Source organism: Oratosquilla oratoria, chromosome 12 (genome assembly GCF_046742065.1).
Source record: "Oratosquilla oratoria isolate Oo_2021 chromosome 12, ASM4674206v1, whole genome shotgun sequence".
Classification (NCBI taxonomy): Eukaryota; Metazoa; Arthropoda; class Malacostraca; order Stomatopoda; family Squillidae; genus Oratosquilla; species Oratosquilla oratoria.
In genome coordinates, this window is record NC_134788.1 from 3,376,348 (window position 1) to 3,395,940 (window position 19,593).

Below are 19,593 nucleotides of genomic sequence, written 5' to 3' on the forward strand. Positions count from 1 at the left end.
ATGTTTGACCCACCAGGGCTTCTTCAGAAATAACATAGTGGACAAACATCTGACTCCTTATATAACCCGAGCTTGTGGGGAGAAATGAACATGGAACTGGTGTTAAAAAAAAAAAAAAAATAGAGACTAAACAGCTTCACACCAGGCTTAATGACCCCCTTGTGAGTCGATAGCCTTAAAAAAGTCCACTATGTTATTTCGGGAGAAGCCCTGCTGGGCGCAACATTAAATACATTGGATCCCATACTCTGCATTTGGCTTCTCTCCTACAGTGCTGTTGCAGTCGTTGCAGCTTTTACTCAATGCTGTACACAAAGATAAATGTACTGTACCTATATCTTACACTTAGAATGGATTGAAATGGATGAGAAAAAATAGATCTTAAAATTCACATATATTTAGAGTACATACAACAATTGAAGAATTAAGAAAAAATTATTAAAAGGAAACTACAATTTAAAAAACTTAAAAATGGTAAGCAAGGTTATATTTAATACGTGTGTGTGTGTATACAGGTATAGTATATACATACAGTACCTACATTCGTATATATACTGAAATACAGTACAGTATTAAAAAAAAAAAAAAATATATATAAAAATGAAACTAAAAAGCATTGATAAATATACAGAAAACAGCATGTATTTACAAGTATTCAATAGAAAGTTACTTAAAAATGCAACAGATTGATATCATGTATCCTAGAGTAGAACCCTCGTGTCGGCCATTTTGAATAGGATCGGACTTAAGACTGGTTGGTCAGAACCTATCTAGGTCGTAACTCGGATAATGGCTGTACTTTATTATACTGTGACTGTCCTTCCATTATGCTGTCCTCCACTCTTGTTACTGCCCTGTCCAACTTGTCTGAATATTCATTTACTTATTTTACTGAACCCTGTGGTAGGGGAAAAGCGCCAGTGTTCCCACTTGAGGTGTTAAATACAGTATAAAGCGGAACAGGCATAGGATTAGGCATCCTTCTCCCTGTAGCTCCAAAGGGGACATTCCTTAAGAAAAGAAAAGAAAAGAAAAAAAAAAAAAAAAGCAAAGGCATAAGAGGGTTGAGGAGTTTTCCAACAAGAACCATAAGGTTTGGGTCTTTTAATGTGTATGGATGTGGTACAGATCTAGTAAATGGGATGAGATGGGCAGTATGTTTGTGAGAAGATGTATGTGTTGGCACTGAGAGAAATAAGTTGAAAGGGGGCAAGTTTGAGTTTGGGAGTGTAGTTGGGGGGTGTCAGGAGTGGAGAGAGGATGAAGAAGATAAGGAGTGGCTATACTAGTAAATGAAATGATAGGTAAACATGTGGTGGGTGGTAGAATGGAAAGGGTTTTCTTTAAAGTTAATGTGGATGTAGGTGAAACTGGGAAAGGAGATGTGAGTCTTTGTAAGTGTAAATGGACTTGGTAGAGAGGAGAGTGTAGAGGAAAGTGAGGCTTTTTGGATAGATTTAAATGAGTATAGAGTGCTTAGGGAGAAATGTCAATTTATTTGTATTGGTAGACCTTAATGCTAGGGTAGGAAATGAGCCAATAGATGGAATGGTTGGATAGTGTGGAGTTCCAGGAAAAAAATCATAGTGGAGAGTTGATGGTGATGTGTCTAGAAAGAGCTGATGGTAGCAAATACAGTGTTTAGGAAGAAAGTCAAGCATAACTATACATGGGAGAGGGTGGTGGATGGAATGGTGGTAGATAGGCCGTTAATGGACTGTAAGGTGATAACTAGGAAAATAGTAGGAAGAGTTAAGGATGTACATGTTTTAAGGGGTGAGAGTAATATGCTGGCTGTCTTATTATTTCAGGTGTGCGCGACCTCTTACTTAACGATTCTTACGTTCAGAGCAGAACAGGAAGGTTCTTTGTGGGAATTGCATCTCTGAATGAAGGCGCCGAGTTCACGAAGGAGGACCTCAGTGATCTCCAATCTAGAGAACTTTCGTAAGTAATGATAGTTCTCTCTCTGCATATCGTTTTTAGTACTCTCAATATATTTTTCTGTGATATTTGAAAGATGGGAAGAGAGAACAATGTAGTATTATGTCAGCAATAAACATTGATTTTGTCCTTGCGGGAAAAAAAAAATGCAAGGGGAGGAGCCATAGGTATGGTAAAGTAGAGATTTAAAGAGAATGGCGGACTGGAGGGATACTGCAAGTTCAAATTGATCAGCATTCTTTGCGGAATGGATCTCTGATCATAAAAGAATGATAAGTGACCAAGAATGTAGGAATGTTACTAAACTTCTTAGAATATCAGCTGTATAGAATGTGTAGTTACTGTAATATTCTATGCAGGGGAGAGCGAGGACTATCCCATATATAATAGTGCAATGGCCCAACAAAAACCAGTCCACAGTTGATGCCAGCAACAACCGTGGTCTAGCTTCTTTATTTTCACAATCTGCCGAAAAGCAAGTGTGTCCTTGTCATTTGTGGTTACCCATAGAGTCGATGAGATAAAAAGACTTGCAAAGTTCTGTGCAAGTGTGGTTAGGTTTGTAGGAAGTGTACTTTGTATTACAAAATTTTATTGCTGGAGTCATGGACTGGTTTGCACTGGGCTTTACAAGAATAAGTTCTTTAGTTTGATCTCCAAGATAAGATCTCCAAGATCATTTATTCAAAATTTAGTGTATTCCAGTGCCAGTGAGACTCGGATTCTCTCCTCTGTTCGACACAATCTTTCATCTGATAATCTAAAAAATTTTGGTCAATACTTCACTAACAGACTCAACTGGAAAACTCAGCTATTGCTTGAACAACTTTAGTGGAATTTGTTCTGCACCAGCTTCAAATTTTTCCAATTCCAAATCAGCCGTTGACCTTGCATAGGGACCTCACTCATAATATTAGTATGATGTAAATATCTCACATTTGAGGTGACTCAGCACTCACTGTTCCAAAGCAAGATAGAGTTCAAAGTGTTCTTCCTTACTATAGCTTCTTTTCTTACTAACATTCTTTAGCCACTTCCTCTTTGCCATAATATCTTATACACATATTAACACACACACACACACACACTTTTGTCGGATGGACAGTGAGGATTAGAGTTCTGAAGAAAAAGTGAAATATTCGTGGACCTCAACGCAAAGGAAGCACCTATTGTATTTACAGGGAAGGGGATAACTCGTGGTGTCATAGGAAAGTGAGGAAAAAGGAGAAGGGGAGGGATTACTGAGGGAAATGGAAGGAAATGAGGAAGGGCAGGACTTGGCCCAAGAGCCCAGACGTCTTGTAAACAAACGAAGGACCGATGATTCTGGTGATGGGATTAACAAAATTGTAAAGATTAGAAATATAGATAGGAACAGCACAATGGAAGGTGAGGATAATAATTTCCAGGGATTTAATGAGGGTGGGGGGGGGGGCTACCAACCTCCCCTGATTGACAAGACTAGAGGAGAAACTTGATAAGATGATCGAACATTGGGAAGCTAGGTTCGGTAACGTAACCAATATTGCGCAGAGAGTTGAAAGATTGGAAGAACTAGAGAAGGCAAACAAAAATTTAACTAATGAAATAGAAGAATTAAAAAGACAGTTAAAAGAAGTAGAAGAGGAGAATGAAGAATTAAAAAGGAATAATAAAGAGAATAAAGAGGCCATAGCAAAAGAAGCACAGGGTTGGAGAAAAATCCAGGAAAACAGTAAAGTTGCATTTACTGATATAATTAAACAACAAATGAAAGAACAAACTGAAGACTCAGTTATCAAAGTGATGAGACAGAAGGAGAATATAGTAAGAGACTTAGCAGATAAAAAGAAATGTATAATTATATTGGGAATGGAAGAGAAACATAACCTAGATAGAACTTCAAGAATCAGTGAGGAAAAAGAAAAAGTAAGCAGTTTACTAGAATTAGTTCAGGAAGATGAACCTGAAATAATGAAACAAATCGAAGAGATGTTTAGGCTCGGAAAATATAGTACAGATAAGACCAGACCAATTAAGATTAAATTCAGATCACAAACAACAGCAGAGAATATCTTAGCAAAAACAGGGAAGCTAGCAGCAAGTGAACAATATAAAAAGGTATGGATAAAAAGAGAAATGAATAAAGAGGAAAGAGAGGAAGAAAAAATGAAAAGGAAAGAAGCTAAAGAAAAAACGAAAAGGAAAGAAGCTAAAGAAAAAACGAGACCAGAACGTAGTCGGAAAAAGAAGAATTCTACTGGAGAGTAGTGAATATGAAATTGAGGAAATGGACCATAACATAGAGAAACAAAAAAGAAACGGAAAATACAATGGAAATAACAGAAAGTTAAGAGTGTCCTACACAAATATAGATGGATTAATAACAGGACTGAATGAACTGAACGAGTATCTGAAGGAAAAAGAACCGGACATAATGGGAATTGTAGAGACAAAATTAAAAGGTCCACTACCACCCAACAGCATAGGACACAATGCATATAATTATTGGATTAGAAACAGAGAGATAAAACAAGGGAGTGGAGTTATGTTCCTGACTAAGAAGGATATAAACGTGAAGAGTGTCACATATGGAAAGAATAGAGTAGAGATGATTATGATAGAAGTAGAAGACAGAGATAAGAAGAGCAGAAAGTTTGTAATAAACTACGTGCCCCCAAAAACAGCCTCGTGGGAAGAGAGTGAACATAAAAGTATGTTAGAAGACACAAGAATAACATTAAACAAGATAATGGAAGATGGAGGAAGAATAGTTATGATGGGCGACTTTAATTGCAAAAAAATCTGCTGGGAAGAGATGACCGTAAAGGGTGAAGAAGACTCATGGGGAAATGTTCTACTTGAGATGATTATTGACCACACAATGACACAATGGATTAAAGAGAACACTAGGTATAGAAATTAAGAAGAACCATCGAGACTAGACCTAATAATCACATCAGAACTTGAAATAGTGGAAAAGATAGAATACCAGGCACCAATAAGTAAAAGTGACCACATATTGATAGAACTAGAACTAAATGAGAAAAAATACATGAAAAGAAATGAACAATATAGAAAAGGAAGATTGATGTATGAAAAAACAAATTTTGATAAAATAAGAGAATTCTTTCAAAATGAAAACTGGGAAAGAATACACAAAGATACAACAGTAGAAGAGAAATGGAATATTTTGACAAAAATTTATAAAAAAGGAGTGGAAAAGTATGTCCCAAGACAAAAACAAGAAAAAGAATATGTAAAGTGCTGGTACAACAAAAGTTGTAGAGTGTTAAAAGACAAAAGAGACAAAGCTTTGACCAAATTGAAGAAAGACAAAAGACCTGAAAAATGGAAAATATATACTTGTTATAGAAATGAATATGTACAAGCGTGCAGAGAGGAAAAGAGAAAATATGAAAAAGATGTCATAGAAAAATGTAAAGATCAACCAAATCTATTCTACAGATTTGTAAACAACAAACTGAAAAGCAAACAAAATTTATAGAAATTAAGACAAGGAGGAGTAGAGTACACAGAGGAAACAGAAATAGCGGAAATTATGAACAAGCATTTGAAATCAGTGTTTACAAGGGAGAATATACAACCAGAAGAGATCGAATGGAAAGAGAAAGTCCCCCCTATGAAAGAAATAGAAGTAACAAAGAATGAAATAATGAAACACTTGAGTAATCTTGATGTTAGAAAATCGCATGGACCAGATGAAATAGCAAACTGGATTTTGAAAGAATACAGAAATGAACTGGCAGACAAAATACATAGCATAATAAATAGTTCCTTGAAAGAAGGAAAAGTTCCAGAAGATTGGAAAAAAGCAAATATAGTACCTATATATAAAGGAGGTAATAAAGAAGAGCCTATCAACTATAGACCAGTCTCTCTAACAAGTACAATAGCAAAAATTTTTGAAAGAATTATCAAAAGTAAATGGGTAAAATATTTAGAAAAAAAAAAACAGCGTGCTAAATCCAAAGCAATTTGGATTCGGACAAGGACGATCATGTGTCACTAATTTAATATGTTTCAATTTAAGGCTAATAGATATAATACAAGAAAGAGATGGATGGGCTGATTGTGCATTTCTAGACCTAAAAAAAGCTTTTGACAAAGTACCACATAAGAAGTTGCTTAAGAAATTAGAAACTGAAGGAGGAATACAGGGCAAACTGCTTAAATGGATGGAAGACTTTTTGCAAGAAAGAAAAATGAGAGTAGTGATAAGAGACAAACACTCAAAATGGGATGACGTAATAAGCAGTGTTCCACAAGGAACAGTTCTGGCCCCAATAATGCTTGCTATATATATTAATGATATGGATGAAGAAATTGAAAGTTATATGAGCTTCTTTGCAGATGATGCAAAACTATTAAAAAAAAGTGAACACGGAAGAAGATTGTGAGTCACTACAGAGTGATCTAAATAAAGTATGGGAATGGAGTAGGAAGTGGAAGATGGAGTTCAACACTAAAAAGTGTAGTATAATGGAATTTGGAAAAAGCAAAAACAGAATAACAGGATCATATAAATTGGGAGAAGGAATAAAAAAGGTAGAAAATGAGAAGGACCTGGGAGTCATTGTTATGAATAATATGTCACCTGAGAAACATATAAATAAGATTTTTGGAGAAACTTATAATATAATAACAATTAAAGTGGCATTTACATACCTGGATGAAGAAAATTCTAATCACTCTGATAAGACCAAGATTGGAATATGCTGCAACGATGTGGTCACCAAGTACAAAAAAATGTATAAAAAAAAAATTGAAAGAATACAAAGAGCAATTACAAAATTGGCACCAACACTCTCAAAACTATCATATGAAGAGAGACTAGCAAAACTTGAACTACAGACACTAGAGCAAAGAAGAGAGGAGATTTGACAGCTATTTACAGAATCATGAAAGGCATAGAAATTATTGATAGAGAGAATCTGATAAAATGGGATGATAGAAATACAAGAGGACACGGAAAAAAAAAATCAAGAAAGACAGCTACAGAAGAGATAAGAAACAGAACACCTTTCCTCACAGAGTAATAGACAGTTGGAACAAGTTAGATGAGAAAGTGGTGTGTGCAAAAACAATACATGAATTTGAAAATAGTTTAGATAAAATGAGATATGAAGACGGGACACCACGAGCATAGCTCCCCTTCCCATAAAATACAACTAGGTAAATACAATAAATCTACCAACCCTGGAACAAAGAAGAGAAAGAGGTAATTTGCTCACCATCTACAGAATTATGAAAGGGATGGAAATTCTTGATAGACGACTTACTAAACTGGGACAGAAAAAAAACAAAGAGGACACAAGAAGACACTTAAGAAGGACAGTTACAGAAGAGATCTGAAAAAGAATAGCTTCCCACACAGAGTGATAGATATCTGGAACAAACTGAATGAGGAAACAGTGAGTGCTAAAACTGTACAAAATTTTAAGAACAAACTGGATGCAGAAAGATACAAAAGCAGGTCACCCCCCCGAGGCCCAGTACTTTGGTGTAGTGGGGGGGGGCTTCCGTGTAGTAAGGACGGGCTGAGCTGTGCCAGCCAGGTGCAACCATACTGGAGAGGTCAGCCCCGAGCTACCAGATGAAAACTGAGCCAAAAGAAAAGATTTTTTTTTTTTTTTTTTTGGGGGGGGGTAGTGGATAGGGGGTCCCTCACCCTTTTGCTTTGTGAACTCCCCTATCCATATTCTTCATATTTGCTACCCTACTCTCCTTTTTCACCATCTTTCTCTAATACTTGTTAAGGAAGGTTCTGGTATCTTGGTGGCTCCCAAGCTACATGTCTGAACCCAGTCAAGTGGGGATGTATACCGCGAGGTCACTACTCCCTGCGAGGGCCGAAAGCTCACCGACTGGGGAATGCATGTTTGCGAGGCAGGTACTAGGCTACCGACTTCCTTTCTCCCTATCCAGTACACATGCAGAGTGACTACGCTGGACCCATCCTAAATGGGACAAAACAAAAGAGGACAAACCCCGGCCCGGGTTGACAAAGTCTCCAACTCACCTCAGAGGCCCTGCATGTGTAAATAGTCGTTTCTGGAACCTCCCGACTCTGCAGAGACTTTTCTTTTATTGCTTGTGGCATCAGGCAACTGCAGTATCTCCTTCTATGCATTTCCCATTCTTTCTTAATATATGGTGTGGCCTCATAGATATACACGATCATGGCGTCTGTTCAGACTGACTATTCTAAACCCCCACCACTACCTGATCCTCCTCCTAAACCCCCCGATCCCTCTCCTAATGTTGCCAATTCTAATGTTGATGCTATTGACTCAGCAAAAATAAAAACCCCAGTTGATGACTCCGGCTTGAAAAAGGACTTCGGTAAAATCAATCAATCAAATACTGCCCCTAATAGTCATAGAATCTTACATTTAAAGTATGTCTCTCTTGATAAGAGTTATACAGACTTATATGAAAAGTTCCGTAAATTTGGACAAATTAAAGAGATCAGAGTTAAACTAACTGACAACTTTAAAGCTTGGCTAGTGTGGATCTCATTTCTTTCTAATCAGGATGCAGCTGCTGCCTGCTTGGATTATAATAATTGCAATGAGAATGAATCTTCGGCCCAACTTGTTGCTAGAGTGCCACCAAACCTGGATATCTTTTATCCAGAAAAGCTGGTAGAGGAAAGGAAGGAAAGTGTGCAGAGGCCTCTCAATCCAGCTAAGTGGCTTATTGTCACTCTTGCAAAAGAATGTGCTAACTTGTTCGAGTTTAGAAGATTCTTGAAGAGTCACCTTGGCTCTGGTAATTTGAATAACTCCCAGGTATCACGATTTGGAAGAAATTCCTTCCTAATTCATGTAAAATCTTATGAACAAGCTGCCATGGTGCTTAACTTGAAACAGAAATCCGACATTAAGGAAGTCAAACCCCACTACCTTTAGTTATGCCAAAGGGGTAATTTTTAATAGAGATCTGTATGACTTTGATGAAGAAGAAATTTTAGAAATGTGCCCAACTAATGTTTGGAAGGTTGCTAAAATCCCTCGTTCTTCTATGATTATCCTAAGTCTTTCTGGTGAAGATCTACCTCATTATGTAGAGATAGAAAAAGAGATTGTTTATGTGAAGCAGTTTAAGCCCCGTCCCCTTCAGTGCTTTAACTGCTATGGTTTTGGCCATCCTTCCCGCAGGTGTGCAAGAGACAAAGTGTGTTTGATATGTGCTCAGCCTGAGCATGGGGATTGTTCCCGCCCAACAGTTTGTATAAATTGTAAAGAAGAGCATGATGCCAGAGATAAGAACTGTAATTTATAAGAAGGAACAGGAAATACTACTAAAAGCTCATGCAGAACATATAAGTGTAGGACATACTAAAAGACTATTAAGTAACTCCAAAAGATACAGTGATGTTGTTAAAACAAATAGTAAAGTGGATCAGCCAACTGTAGAAGGCAATAGAAATAGAAATGCTAATATGAATTCTTCTGTTAACACTGAACCCAAGCCTCAGTGTAAAACTGTTACTATGAAACCTAATGGTCTTTCTTCTCAACTAGGAATTTGTAATACTTCTGAACCTTCCTGTGCAGAGGTTTCCCACCCCTTGTTGAAGGGGTGTCCCCTGCCCCATCTGGAGGGGCACCTAAGGTTTCTATTGTAGAAACCTCACAGGCTTCTTCTAATGAAGCCTCCTCTCAGGCAATCTCTCTTCCAGACTTGGGGGACTCCCCAGTAGAGGGATTGCTGACTAGTGTGCCTCACTCAGTAGAGGTGCACAAAAGCAATGAGGATCAAGGAAATGTTGAACCCAAGCCTCAACGTGAAAGAGTCACCACTAGACCAAATTGTTCTTCTCCACAAGTTGGAAATTGTAGTACTCAACCCTCCTCTGCGGAGGTTCCCTCATCCCCAGTTGAGGGAATGTCTCCTGCCCCATCTAGAGGGGCACCTAAAGTTCTCATTGCTGAAACCCCACAGGGTTCCTCTAATAAAGCCTCCTCTCAATCAGTCAAACTTCCAAACTCGGGGGGGCACCCCAATAAAGGGATCACGGACTGATGTGCCTCACTCAGTTGAGGCACACAGAATCAAAGCTATGGAGTCTGAAGCTGTGCACAGTAAAAGACTCCACAGTCCACCCTCATCTCCATCTTCCCCAAATCGTGATAAGCAATCTAAGAAAGAAACTAATAACCCAGACTCTACATCGTTGGTCGGACCATTGTCAGAGAGGAGGATGCCATCCGCAAAAGCAAAGAAATTAGAAAAGAACCCACCTTGTAAACCCTCTCTCTCCCAGACTTCTCTTACCAGACCAGTAGACCCAAAAAAGAAAAAGAAAATGGTATAATGTCCATAATTCAATGGAATATTCAAGGTTTTAATTCTCATCGAGAGCAGGTTGGGATTCTCTTTAAAGAACATAATGTGTCTGTTTTTTGTCTGCAAGAAACTATGCTTGGCAATTTATCCCCTAATGTTGGACTTAATTATATATTTTACAGATCTCCTATGATTGGGGGCCGTGCCCATGGAGGTACTGGTATCATTGTTAAGAAATCTGTAAACCACAGAAGTGTCCACCTACATTCGGTGTTGCAGGCTTGTGCAGTACAAATCTTTACCACTAAATGGATCACTTTATGTTCTTTGTATTTGGAACCTGAACTGGAAGATCGACTCATAGACATGTATAACCACCCCCGTCAGTTTGAGTTAAATGACCTACAATTTTTGGTTGACCAGCTCCCTGAGCCTTTTATTCTAATGGGTGACTTTAACGCCAAGCATCCTCTATGGGGTGAATCAAGGTGTGACCCCTGGGGCAATATAATTGAAGAATTTATTGATAATAACGATGTCATTTTGATGAATGACTGTTCCAAAACTAGGTTTGATGTCTTTCACAACTCAAGTTCTGCTATAGACCTAACTATTTGTTCATCAGCCTTAAGATTAGACTACAGTTGGTCAATAGATGAAGATTTACATGGTAGCGACCACTGGCCTATCCATATCAAATATTTAAAGAACACTCCCTCCTCTTGCTTACCTAAATGGAAGACAGGAGAGGCTAATTGGGAATTATTTAGGAGATCCACAGAGATTTATTATAAGACTAGCGATTTTGGTAGTAACTGTGATGCATATGACTACCTGGTAGACATGATACTTTCTGGTGCTTTCTCTTCCATTCCTAGGACAGCTGGTAAACCTCAACGCCCAGTAGTCCCCTGGTGGAGCGATGAATGTGCTTTAAGCAGAAAGATTACAAGAACTTGCTATAAGAGATATCAGAGATACCCTTGTTTAGTCAATAAGATAACGTACAGAAGAGCTCGAGCAAAGCAGAAGAAAATCTTCAAGAAAGCAAGGAGGGAATCCTTCAGTAAATATATTAGCGAATTGAAATATGACTCTTCCCCTACCTTAGTATGGAATAGGATTCGAAAATTACAAGGAAAGTTTACTCCATCTCCTTTACCCATTCTGAAGATAAATGACTTTTATATCAGATACAAGAGAAGTAGCAGAGGCTTTTGGAAGACATTATGCTGATATTTCAAGCCCACTACATTATTCAGATGATTTCGGAAGAATTAGAGTCAAGACCACGATTATTCCTCCTACCAATACGAACTCGGAGGCATATAATCTTCTCTTCACCTTGGATGAAATGGATCATGCTTTATCTTTATCCTCCCCAACCTCTCCTGGAGAGGATGACATTCTTTATTCCATGGTTGCTCACTTATCCATATCGTCGAAGAAATTCCTTTTAAATGTGCTGAACGGTTTTTGGTCTTCTGGATCTCCTAAATCTTGGAAGACTTCAATCATCATAGGAATCTTAAAGGCAGGAAAAGACTCTCATGACCCACAAAGTTACAGACCTATTGCTCTCACTAGCTGCATTTGTAAGATCTATGAAAGAATGGTTAATACGCGTTTAGTTTGGTTTTTGGAATCTAAAAATCTGCTATCCAACAGACAGTTTGGATTTAGAAGAAATAAGTGCACTCTGGACCCCTTACTTTTTATAACTCGTGAGATTCAGAATGCCTTCGCAATTGGTGTGTTTTTTGACTTGAAAAATGCCTACGATACTACCTGGCGGGGAGGCATTCTGAAGTAAGTTGAAGAGTGGGGTATTGGGGTTAATATGTTCAATTGTTTAAAGGACTTCTTGTCTGACCGTTATCTAAAAGTCAGAGTGGGCTCTTCTTTCTCTTGTGCACATCTCCAAGAGGAAGGGATTCCCCAAGGAAGTGTTCCGAGTCCTACACTCTTCAGCATAGCCATTAATAGTTTATTAGAGCAAGTTCCCACAGGAGTTCATGGATTGGCTTACGCTGATGACTTCACTATTGTGTGCAGCAAATCGGCAACATTAGAAACGGGCCAAAAGATTCAAGAGGTTATTAACTTAGCAACACCATGGGCTAATTGCAGGGGCTTCAGATTCTCTGCTGAAAAAACCAAAATCACAAGGTTTTCCAGACTAAGACGCAAGGAAGAAATACCAACACTATTCTTAGAGGATGTCATATTACCGTATGAAGATGAAGTAAAATACTTGGGTCTGGTTTTGGATAAAAGGTTGACATTCACAAATCACAAACGAGGTTGTATACACTGTTAAACAGCGACTTAATATACTAAAGGTAGTGTCTCGTTTCAACTGGGGAGCAGATCGTGTAACTTTAATAAGGCTTTACCAAACATTGTGCCTTAGCAAAATGGATTACGGATGTCAAATTTATGGATCGGCATGTAAAAGTTCACTGAAGAAGCTTGATATAGTCCACAATATGGCTTTACGGATATTCGCAGGGAGGAATTAAGTCTTAGATATATATCTCGTGTCTTGACATCCAAACAGAATCCAAACTTCAAATTTGTAAAGCAGCCGGTAGACAGAGCTCCAAGGAAAAGTACTCTGCCGAAACCTTTAGAAGTGAAATGTGAAGTTGGGACAGAGAAGGTAGGACTTGTTCCTAACACAATTGCTGAGATCACGCCTCCCAAATTCCCTCCTTGGAACCGATGCCCCACTGAAATATGTCCTCTTAAAAAGAAGAAAAATAGGACTGCTGTAGAGCTAAAAAGTGAATTTTTAGAACATTTATCAGTACATGCTGATGCAATTTTTATTTATACAGATGGATAAAAATCCCAAGATGGTGTTGGTTGTGCTGTTGTATCTGATAGCACAGTTTTAAAGAGAAAGTTGCCTCATTTTAGCTCTGTTTTTACTGCTGAACTGCTGGCAGTCACCAACGCCCTCAAATTTGTTTTTAATTCTGTTCCGTGTGGTAGGAACGTTGTTGTTTTTATGGATTCCATGAGCGTTCTATCTTCTGTAAATAATTTGTTGCCTCATCATTTTTTTGTCCAAGAAATACAGGAATGGTTGATTCTCTTCAACAACAGAAAGAAGATAAAAGTAAACTTTTGCTGGGTGCCGTCCCATGTGGGTGTCACTGGAAATGAAAAGGCCAATGCTGCAGCCAAAGCCGCCACTAGGCTCAGCCATATAACAGACCGAAAAGTCCCACATACGGACTTGAAACAAGTGATCCATTTTTATACAATGGAGAAGTGGCAAGAGCAATGGACAAGGCTGGACGGTAGTTATAAATTAAAAGAGATTCACCCCTTAGTGAACCCTTGGAAGTGTCCTCCTTTGGACAGAAGGTCAAGCATTGTCTTGACAAGACTGAGAATTGGCCATTCCTACATTACTCATAAATTTTTAATGGCAAGTGGAGCAGAAAGACTGGCCCCCCAATGTCCCACTTGCCAAGTAGTTTTGACAATAAGACACATTTTAATTCAGTGCCCTGCATTCTCAAATAAGTGCAGGGCAAATTTTTTAACAAATTTATCTTTTAAAGAAATTTTAGGGGAGGAAGCTCGTGTGAAGAATGTTTTAAAGTTTTTAAAAGACATAAATTTATTTTATGAAATTTAAAATTGTGTATATGAATGCTTGTGAGTGTATGTTGTGTGTTCGTGAATGTTTATTGTTTTAACTGTTTTACTTGAATTTTTATCTAAAAGATAAATATGCGTTGAATGGCCTACCGGCTCCGGCGCTTGGCCTTCGAGCCAAAAATTCCATAAATCAATCAATCATAACTTTTTTGTCGACCAACTAAGAAAACACGTACAGTTAGGCAAAATTGAAAAAGAAAACACTTTCCAGGTTTTTCAATTTTTGCAGTATTGGTACCTGGTAACAAAGGAAACAATATACAGTACAGACGCTCCTCTACTTACGTTCATTTGTTTTACGTTTTTTCGATTTTACGTTTGAACTGACTGTAAAAAAAAAAAAAAAAAATGGAGTGAATTTTTTAGTTTAGCGCGCTCTCCGTAGTTCAAACTATACTTACGCATGACGCTGCGTCCATTGTTTACATTGCACAAACGACAGACTGAAAGTGCCTTGCCTCCTCCTCCACCATCTCAATTTATGTTGCTTGAATTTAATTTATTTGAAATTAATGTTATTATTTTACAATGTTATGTGTATAATTAATGATTTAGGGGTGTTTTGTAAGATACGGTAATAGAATTTACGGATGTATAATACAGTAACAACTTACGTTCATTTTCAACTTACGTTCGGCCGTTCGGAACGTAACTAAAACGTAAGTTGAGGAGCGTCTGTATATGCAAGCAATTTTCTAATAACCTATATCTTGAAAATGATTTGAACATCAATGTTTGATTCCCAGCTGTACGTGTCTGATATGTTGAATGCAAACAGAACACTGTAGATTAAATAATGACATTTAACAAAGTAAGAATTAAGGTCAGTCTGCATGATTCATGAGGTGAGGTGAGAAGGTTAGATTGAAAAGGTAGTCATTAACAACTGTTAGATGATGAAAAATGCATCAAATTGATGAAATGCAATGTACAGTAATTAAATACAAACCAAAGCAACTGGTATGTTCTTTTCAGACAAACTCTGACTTCGTCTTATACCTTCCGAGCCTTTACGTCCGGCTGCTACTACTTTGATGAAGAGGAAGAGGAATGGTCTTCAGATGGCCTTAAGGTATGTTTGTACTATCTGCAGGGTTGCCAAATGTCCCTTAATATTTAAAGAACCTCCCCCCATCTCCCCACCCCCTCCCCCTTTAATAACCCCCTCTTCCATTTTATGATTTTACAGCTGCTGCAATCTATTCTTTCTAATGCATGTCTTTTTACTTTGCTTATACCTTTTGTCTCGATTAATCTTAAATGGACGACTGAGAAATTTTTCAGTTTGTCAAAGAATCTGGTTCCTTTTAACTCTATTTCTTTTGATGGTGATGATTCGGTTTAAAATCACGAACTTCCCCCTATCAGGAGGTTAGGACAGTGCCCCTCACAGAGGGGTTTGTAGTGTGGCACTTAATGAACCATACCCTTGGTCCAGCTCGCTGGCAGCAAGGTTTGAATTGCCGCCACCCTGACCTCCACCGCAAGTAGCGACGCTCTTATCCATTCGGCCAGCCGCCTTGCCACAAAAAAGATCCTGTCGCTATAAGGAACTCTAAACAGGACGAGTTTGCAAATTCCTCTTTTTTCTACCTCACTCCAAATGACACATTTTGTAAAACCAATATTGAATAGAGAAGGCAGGAAAATAAGTCAATTTCCAAGAAATGTAATCATTCCAGCCAGTATCCAGTGCTCATAGATTATTACGTGTTATATCACAAAATGAAAGAATATTGTTATGTGTTTGCACCTGCGTCTTTGTGTATTTATTAAACATGTTTAACTAGATGACTTATACAAGAATAATCACACCCCTTGCACTCCATCTCTAATTTCATTTGTTCAAAACCTGACCATTGTTTGCTTTGAGCCAACTGATTGTTTGAGATGCCTACATCACTGCAGCAATGCCCCTGAGTGTTGGTCACGTGTCCCTTTTTACCTTGCTTTTTTGTATGGTTTAGACCTCCATTTCCACCCATGTATTGTTCTGCTAGAGAACATGTACATATACACAATCTTTTTTGTCAAGGAATTATTCAACTTGACACAGGCATATTTGCTATATCCTTCTTCAATCCTCTTTCTCTCAGGGATAATACGAGTATCTTCATTCTTTTTTTTATATATTTGCAGCCCTTGCGTTCAACCATGAACCCACCCTTTACATTGCATAGAAATGTATTCCCCTAGGGTGGTTCATCTGTATATGGCCTTTGCAAAGATACAATAAACCTCCAATGACTGTATACTAACGCTAACTTATTAAACATACTTATCACTCTATCTACTTGCAGGTGGTGTCAAGCAACTACAATGAAACAGTATGCGAGACAACACATTTTACTTCCTTCGGATCCGGCTTCTCACCAGTACCCCAAAAAATTAACTTCAACTTGATTTATGCCAATGCGGGATTCACCGACAACCTAACACTTTACCTCACACTCATCTTTTCTTTCCTATCAGCCCTTATCCTCTTCATTTGGGCCAGATTCAAAGACAAAGATGACTTAATCAAGGTTAGTACTTTATTACTTTACTTTATCCTAGGATGAGATGGATGGATGGGGTGAAGGGGGCTTTGTGCAAGAGGGGAAGGTCTGCTGAGGAAGGACGGGAGAGGACAGAAGACAGCGGTGAATGGAGAATGGTTGTATATGGATGATGCTGTGATGCATGAGGTGGAATGGGTGGGGTGATGGGGGGTGAGGTATGTATGAGAAAAATTTGACACAGCCCAAAGGATTTCTCCCCGTCTTCTCCTTTTCTGCATGGGGGGACGGAGAGGGGGGGGGGGTTGCTGAATTAATGAAGCGGCCTTGCTGTAGATGTGCTGTGCCTCTGACCCAGGGCAGTGGACAAGGTGCAGGGATGACCTGTCATCCAAGAGGTGCTAAGATAAGAGGGAGGGTGGAGTGTATTTAGGGATGGAATGGGTGGGAATGGTTTTATGCCTTTTTCTTTTTGGCTACCTCCCTTGTAAGGAGGGAAAAGCCTTGGTATATGTATGTATGTATTACTTTATTAATTTAGGTCAAGCGTTCTGATCATTCATGGGTTTAGAAAAGATGCATGACAGTGTTGATAGAGAGTCATTTTTGAATGCTGTTTTTATGATGACAGAGTGGGTAAGAGCGAGAGTGACTGTTTTACATAAAAGTCGACTTGTAAGGGGGATGTATAATGGCCACCAATGTTGTTTGATGAACAGTATATATAGATGGTATGATGAGGGGGGTAGCTGAAGGAGTATTAGCAAGAAGGTTAGAACTGGTTGAAAAGGATGGTTGAATATGAAAGTTAAAGCAACTGCTGTTTGCAATTATAGAAGAGATCTGAAAAAGAATAGCTTTCCCCACAGAGGAATAGACATTTGGAACAAGTTAGATGAGAAATTGTTGTGTGCAAAAACAATACATGAATTTAAAAACAGTCTAGATAAAATGAGACATGAAGACGGGACACCACGAGCATAACTCCCCTTCCCGTAAAATACAACTAGGTAAATACGGACTAACTTGGAAGAGAAGCTGCAGTGGTCATTGACAGAGTTTGGGGGAGTGCGTGAAAGACGAAAGTTGCGAATGAGTAGGCAAAAGCTAGGTAATGAGATATGCAAGGAATAGAAATGGAAGAATGTTGGATGTAAACATGACTGGGTGTTGCTCAAGGAAGTGGACATTTTTGAATATCAAGGATTTAGAGTCACAGACAAAGAAGGAATAAGTGTTGAAGTAAGCTGGAGATTGTAAAGATATGGATGTGTGTGTGTATGTGAAAAGTGTTGGAATATAGGTACTTGGAAACAAATGCAAAGAGGGGGCTATATGACAGTGTGGTGGTATATAATGTAGTGTAGATACACAAAGACAGGACTCCAGAATAGCTATTTAAATGTACAGGTAATTAAGTGCTAAAGAAACATTTGTGGTGTAATGCACTGGGATAAGATAATAGAGAAAATTTTGGTATTACAAAGAAGCTGGCTAATAAGGCATACCTAATTATTGAGATGGTTTGGTTATAAGGAAAGAATGTATGTGAAACATATGGCAATTTTTTTTATGAAAGAACGAGTGCAACAGAGAGGAAGACCATCTGTGAGATGGTTAGACAGTCTAGAAGGAATGTTAGGACAGAAAATTAAAAAAGTTTGGTATTACAGAGACTGGCTAATAAAGCATACCTAATTATTGAGATGGTTTGGTCATAAGGAAAGAATGTATGTGAAATGTATGGCAATTTTTTTTTATGAAAGAATGAGTGCAACAGAGAGGAAGTCTGTAAGATGGTTAGACAGTCTAGAAAGAATGTTAGAACAGAAAATTATGTCCATAGAACAAGGGAGGGTGCAAGAGGTAGAAATGAATGAAGGACAGGGGGTTTGCGGAATATTTTGGAATAATGGTCATGGTGAGTCACTTCTATGGAGACTAATATTGAGAGAGGTTGTCAAAAAACAGATAAATATATAGGAAGTAGAATCATTTAAGAGGTGGATAACACTGGCCTGCGAAGTTTCAAAGGTAAAGCATCTGATAACTTATTCTAGGGTAATTTGCTATGCAGAATCTAAAAATCACACTCATTTTGTTCAATCAGGTCACGTTTTTTAGATACGAGGCGGTAAAAATAATTAAAAACGCCATTTAGTGCTATTTATTCCCTTTAATTTTGGAAAAAAATTCTTGACAAAAGAAAAAGAAAAATTCTTGCATAGTTCAGAAGATAAAGAGGATATATTACAGAAAATCTAATCATGGATGAAGGGTCTTTTCAGTGACTTTCTCCTGTGGCAGCCACCACGTCTCGTTTCAAACATCAACAGTAGTCTGCAAGAAAGCTCACATCCCACCGGCCTTGGTAGCGTTCTTCCATGACACGAATATCCTGGTGGAAACGTTCTCCCTGTTCCTCACTGAAGTCACCACAGTTCTGAGGGAAATAGTCCAAGTGGGACCGTAGAAAGTGCATTTTGACTGACATGCGAGCCCCTAATTTTTGATAGCTGTTCAAGAGCTCATCGACTTCTTTCTCGTATTCTGCACTTCGGTTATTTCCTAGAAAGTTTCTTATCACTGACTTAAGGGGGTACGCAACACCTGGGGGGGTGAATTTGGTGAAGATATGGCATTTTTCAAAACTGTGTTCAAAATGTTCGTATACCACTTAGAAATAAATCCCGACAAATAATTTTCCAGCCGCACGCAATTTAAAGGTCCTGGGTGAGGTTTAAAGGGACAGATTTAAAGGCGCAACCCACACTAGAGGGAGGCGTGCCACTTAGGACCTTGAGGCGCAGCGAATAACGTTGAAATTTGATTGAATTTACACTCGCCCAGTGTATCAACGGCCAATACGATTGTGGAGGGGAAGGGAGGAAGGTGGAGGGAGAATATTTCGCCAACTTTGTGCGAAACTAAGCGTTAGTTCCCGGCTAGCTCTGAAAAGGGAAGTACGCATGTCTCATGAGCTCTCATTGCAATCTATTACTTTAACTAGTACATATTACTCTTTAGTACAGTCATCATGGGTAGCAAAAAGAACAAAAGAACATCACAATGACAAAAAACAGCAGTTAAAGATGGCAAGCAGTCAAAGACGACTAAAGATCTCACCACCTCTCACTCCACAACACCGCCCTCACCTGCACCTCTGTGACGGTGACAGAGG

General features: G+C 38.5%; 1 protein-coding gene across 1 annotated transcript in view; it reads left to right on the forward strand.

Annotated features, from left to right (window-relative positions):
- LOC143030164 (polycystin-1-like protein 2) overlaps positions 1 to 19,593 on the forward strand; it is a 138,037-nt gene that overhangs the window by 15,215 nt on the left and 103,229 nt on the right. Inside the window, exons 4-6 of the mRNA XM_076193326.1 lie at positions 1,812 to 1,947; positions 14,890 to 14,986; positions 16,215 to 16,439. Coding sequence (XP_076049441.1) covers positions 1,812 to 1,947; positions 14,890 to 14,986; positions 16,215 to 16,439 — 458 coding nt within the window. The remainder of the gene's footprint in view (positions 1 to 1,811; positions 1,948 to 14,889; positions 14,987 to 16,214; positions 16,440 to 19,593) is intronic.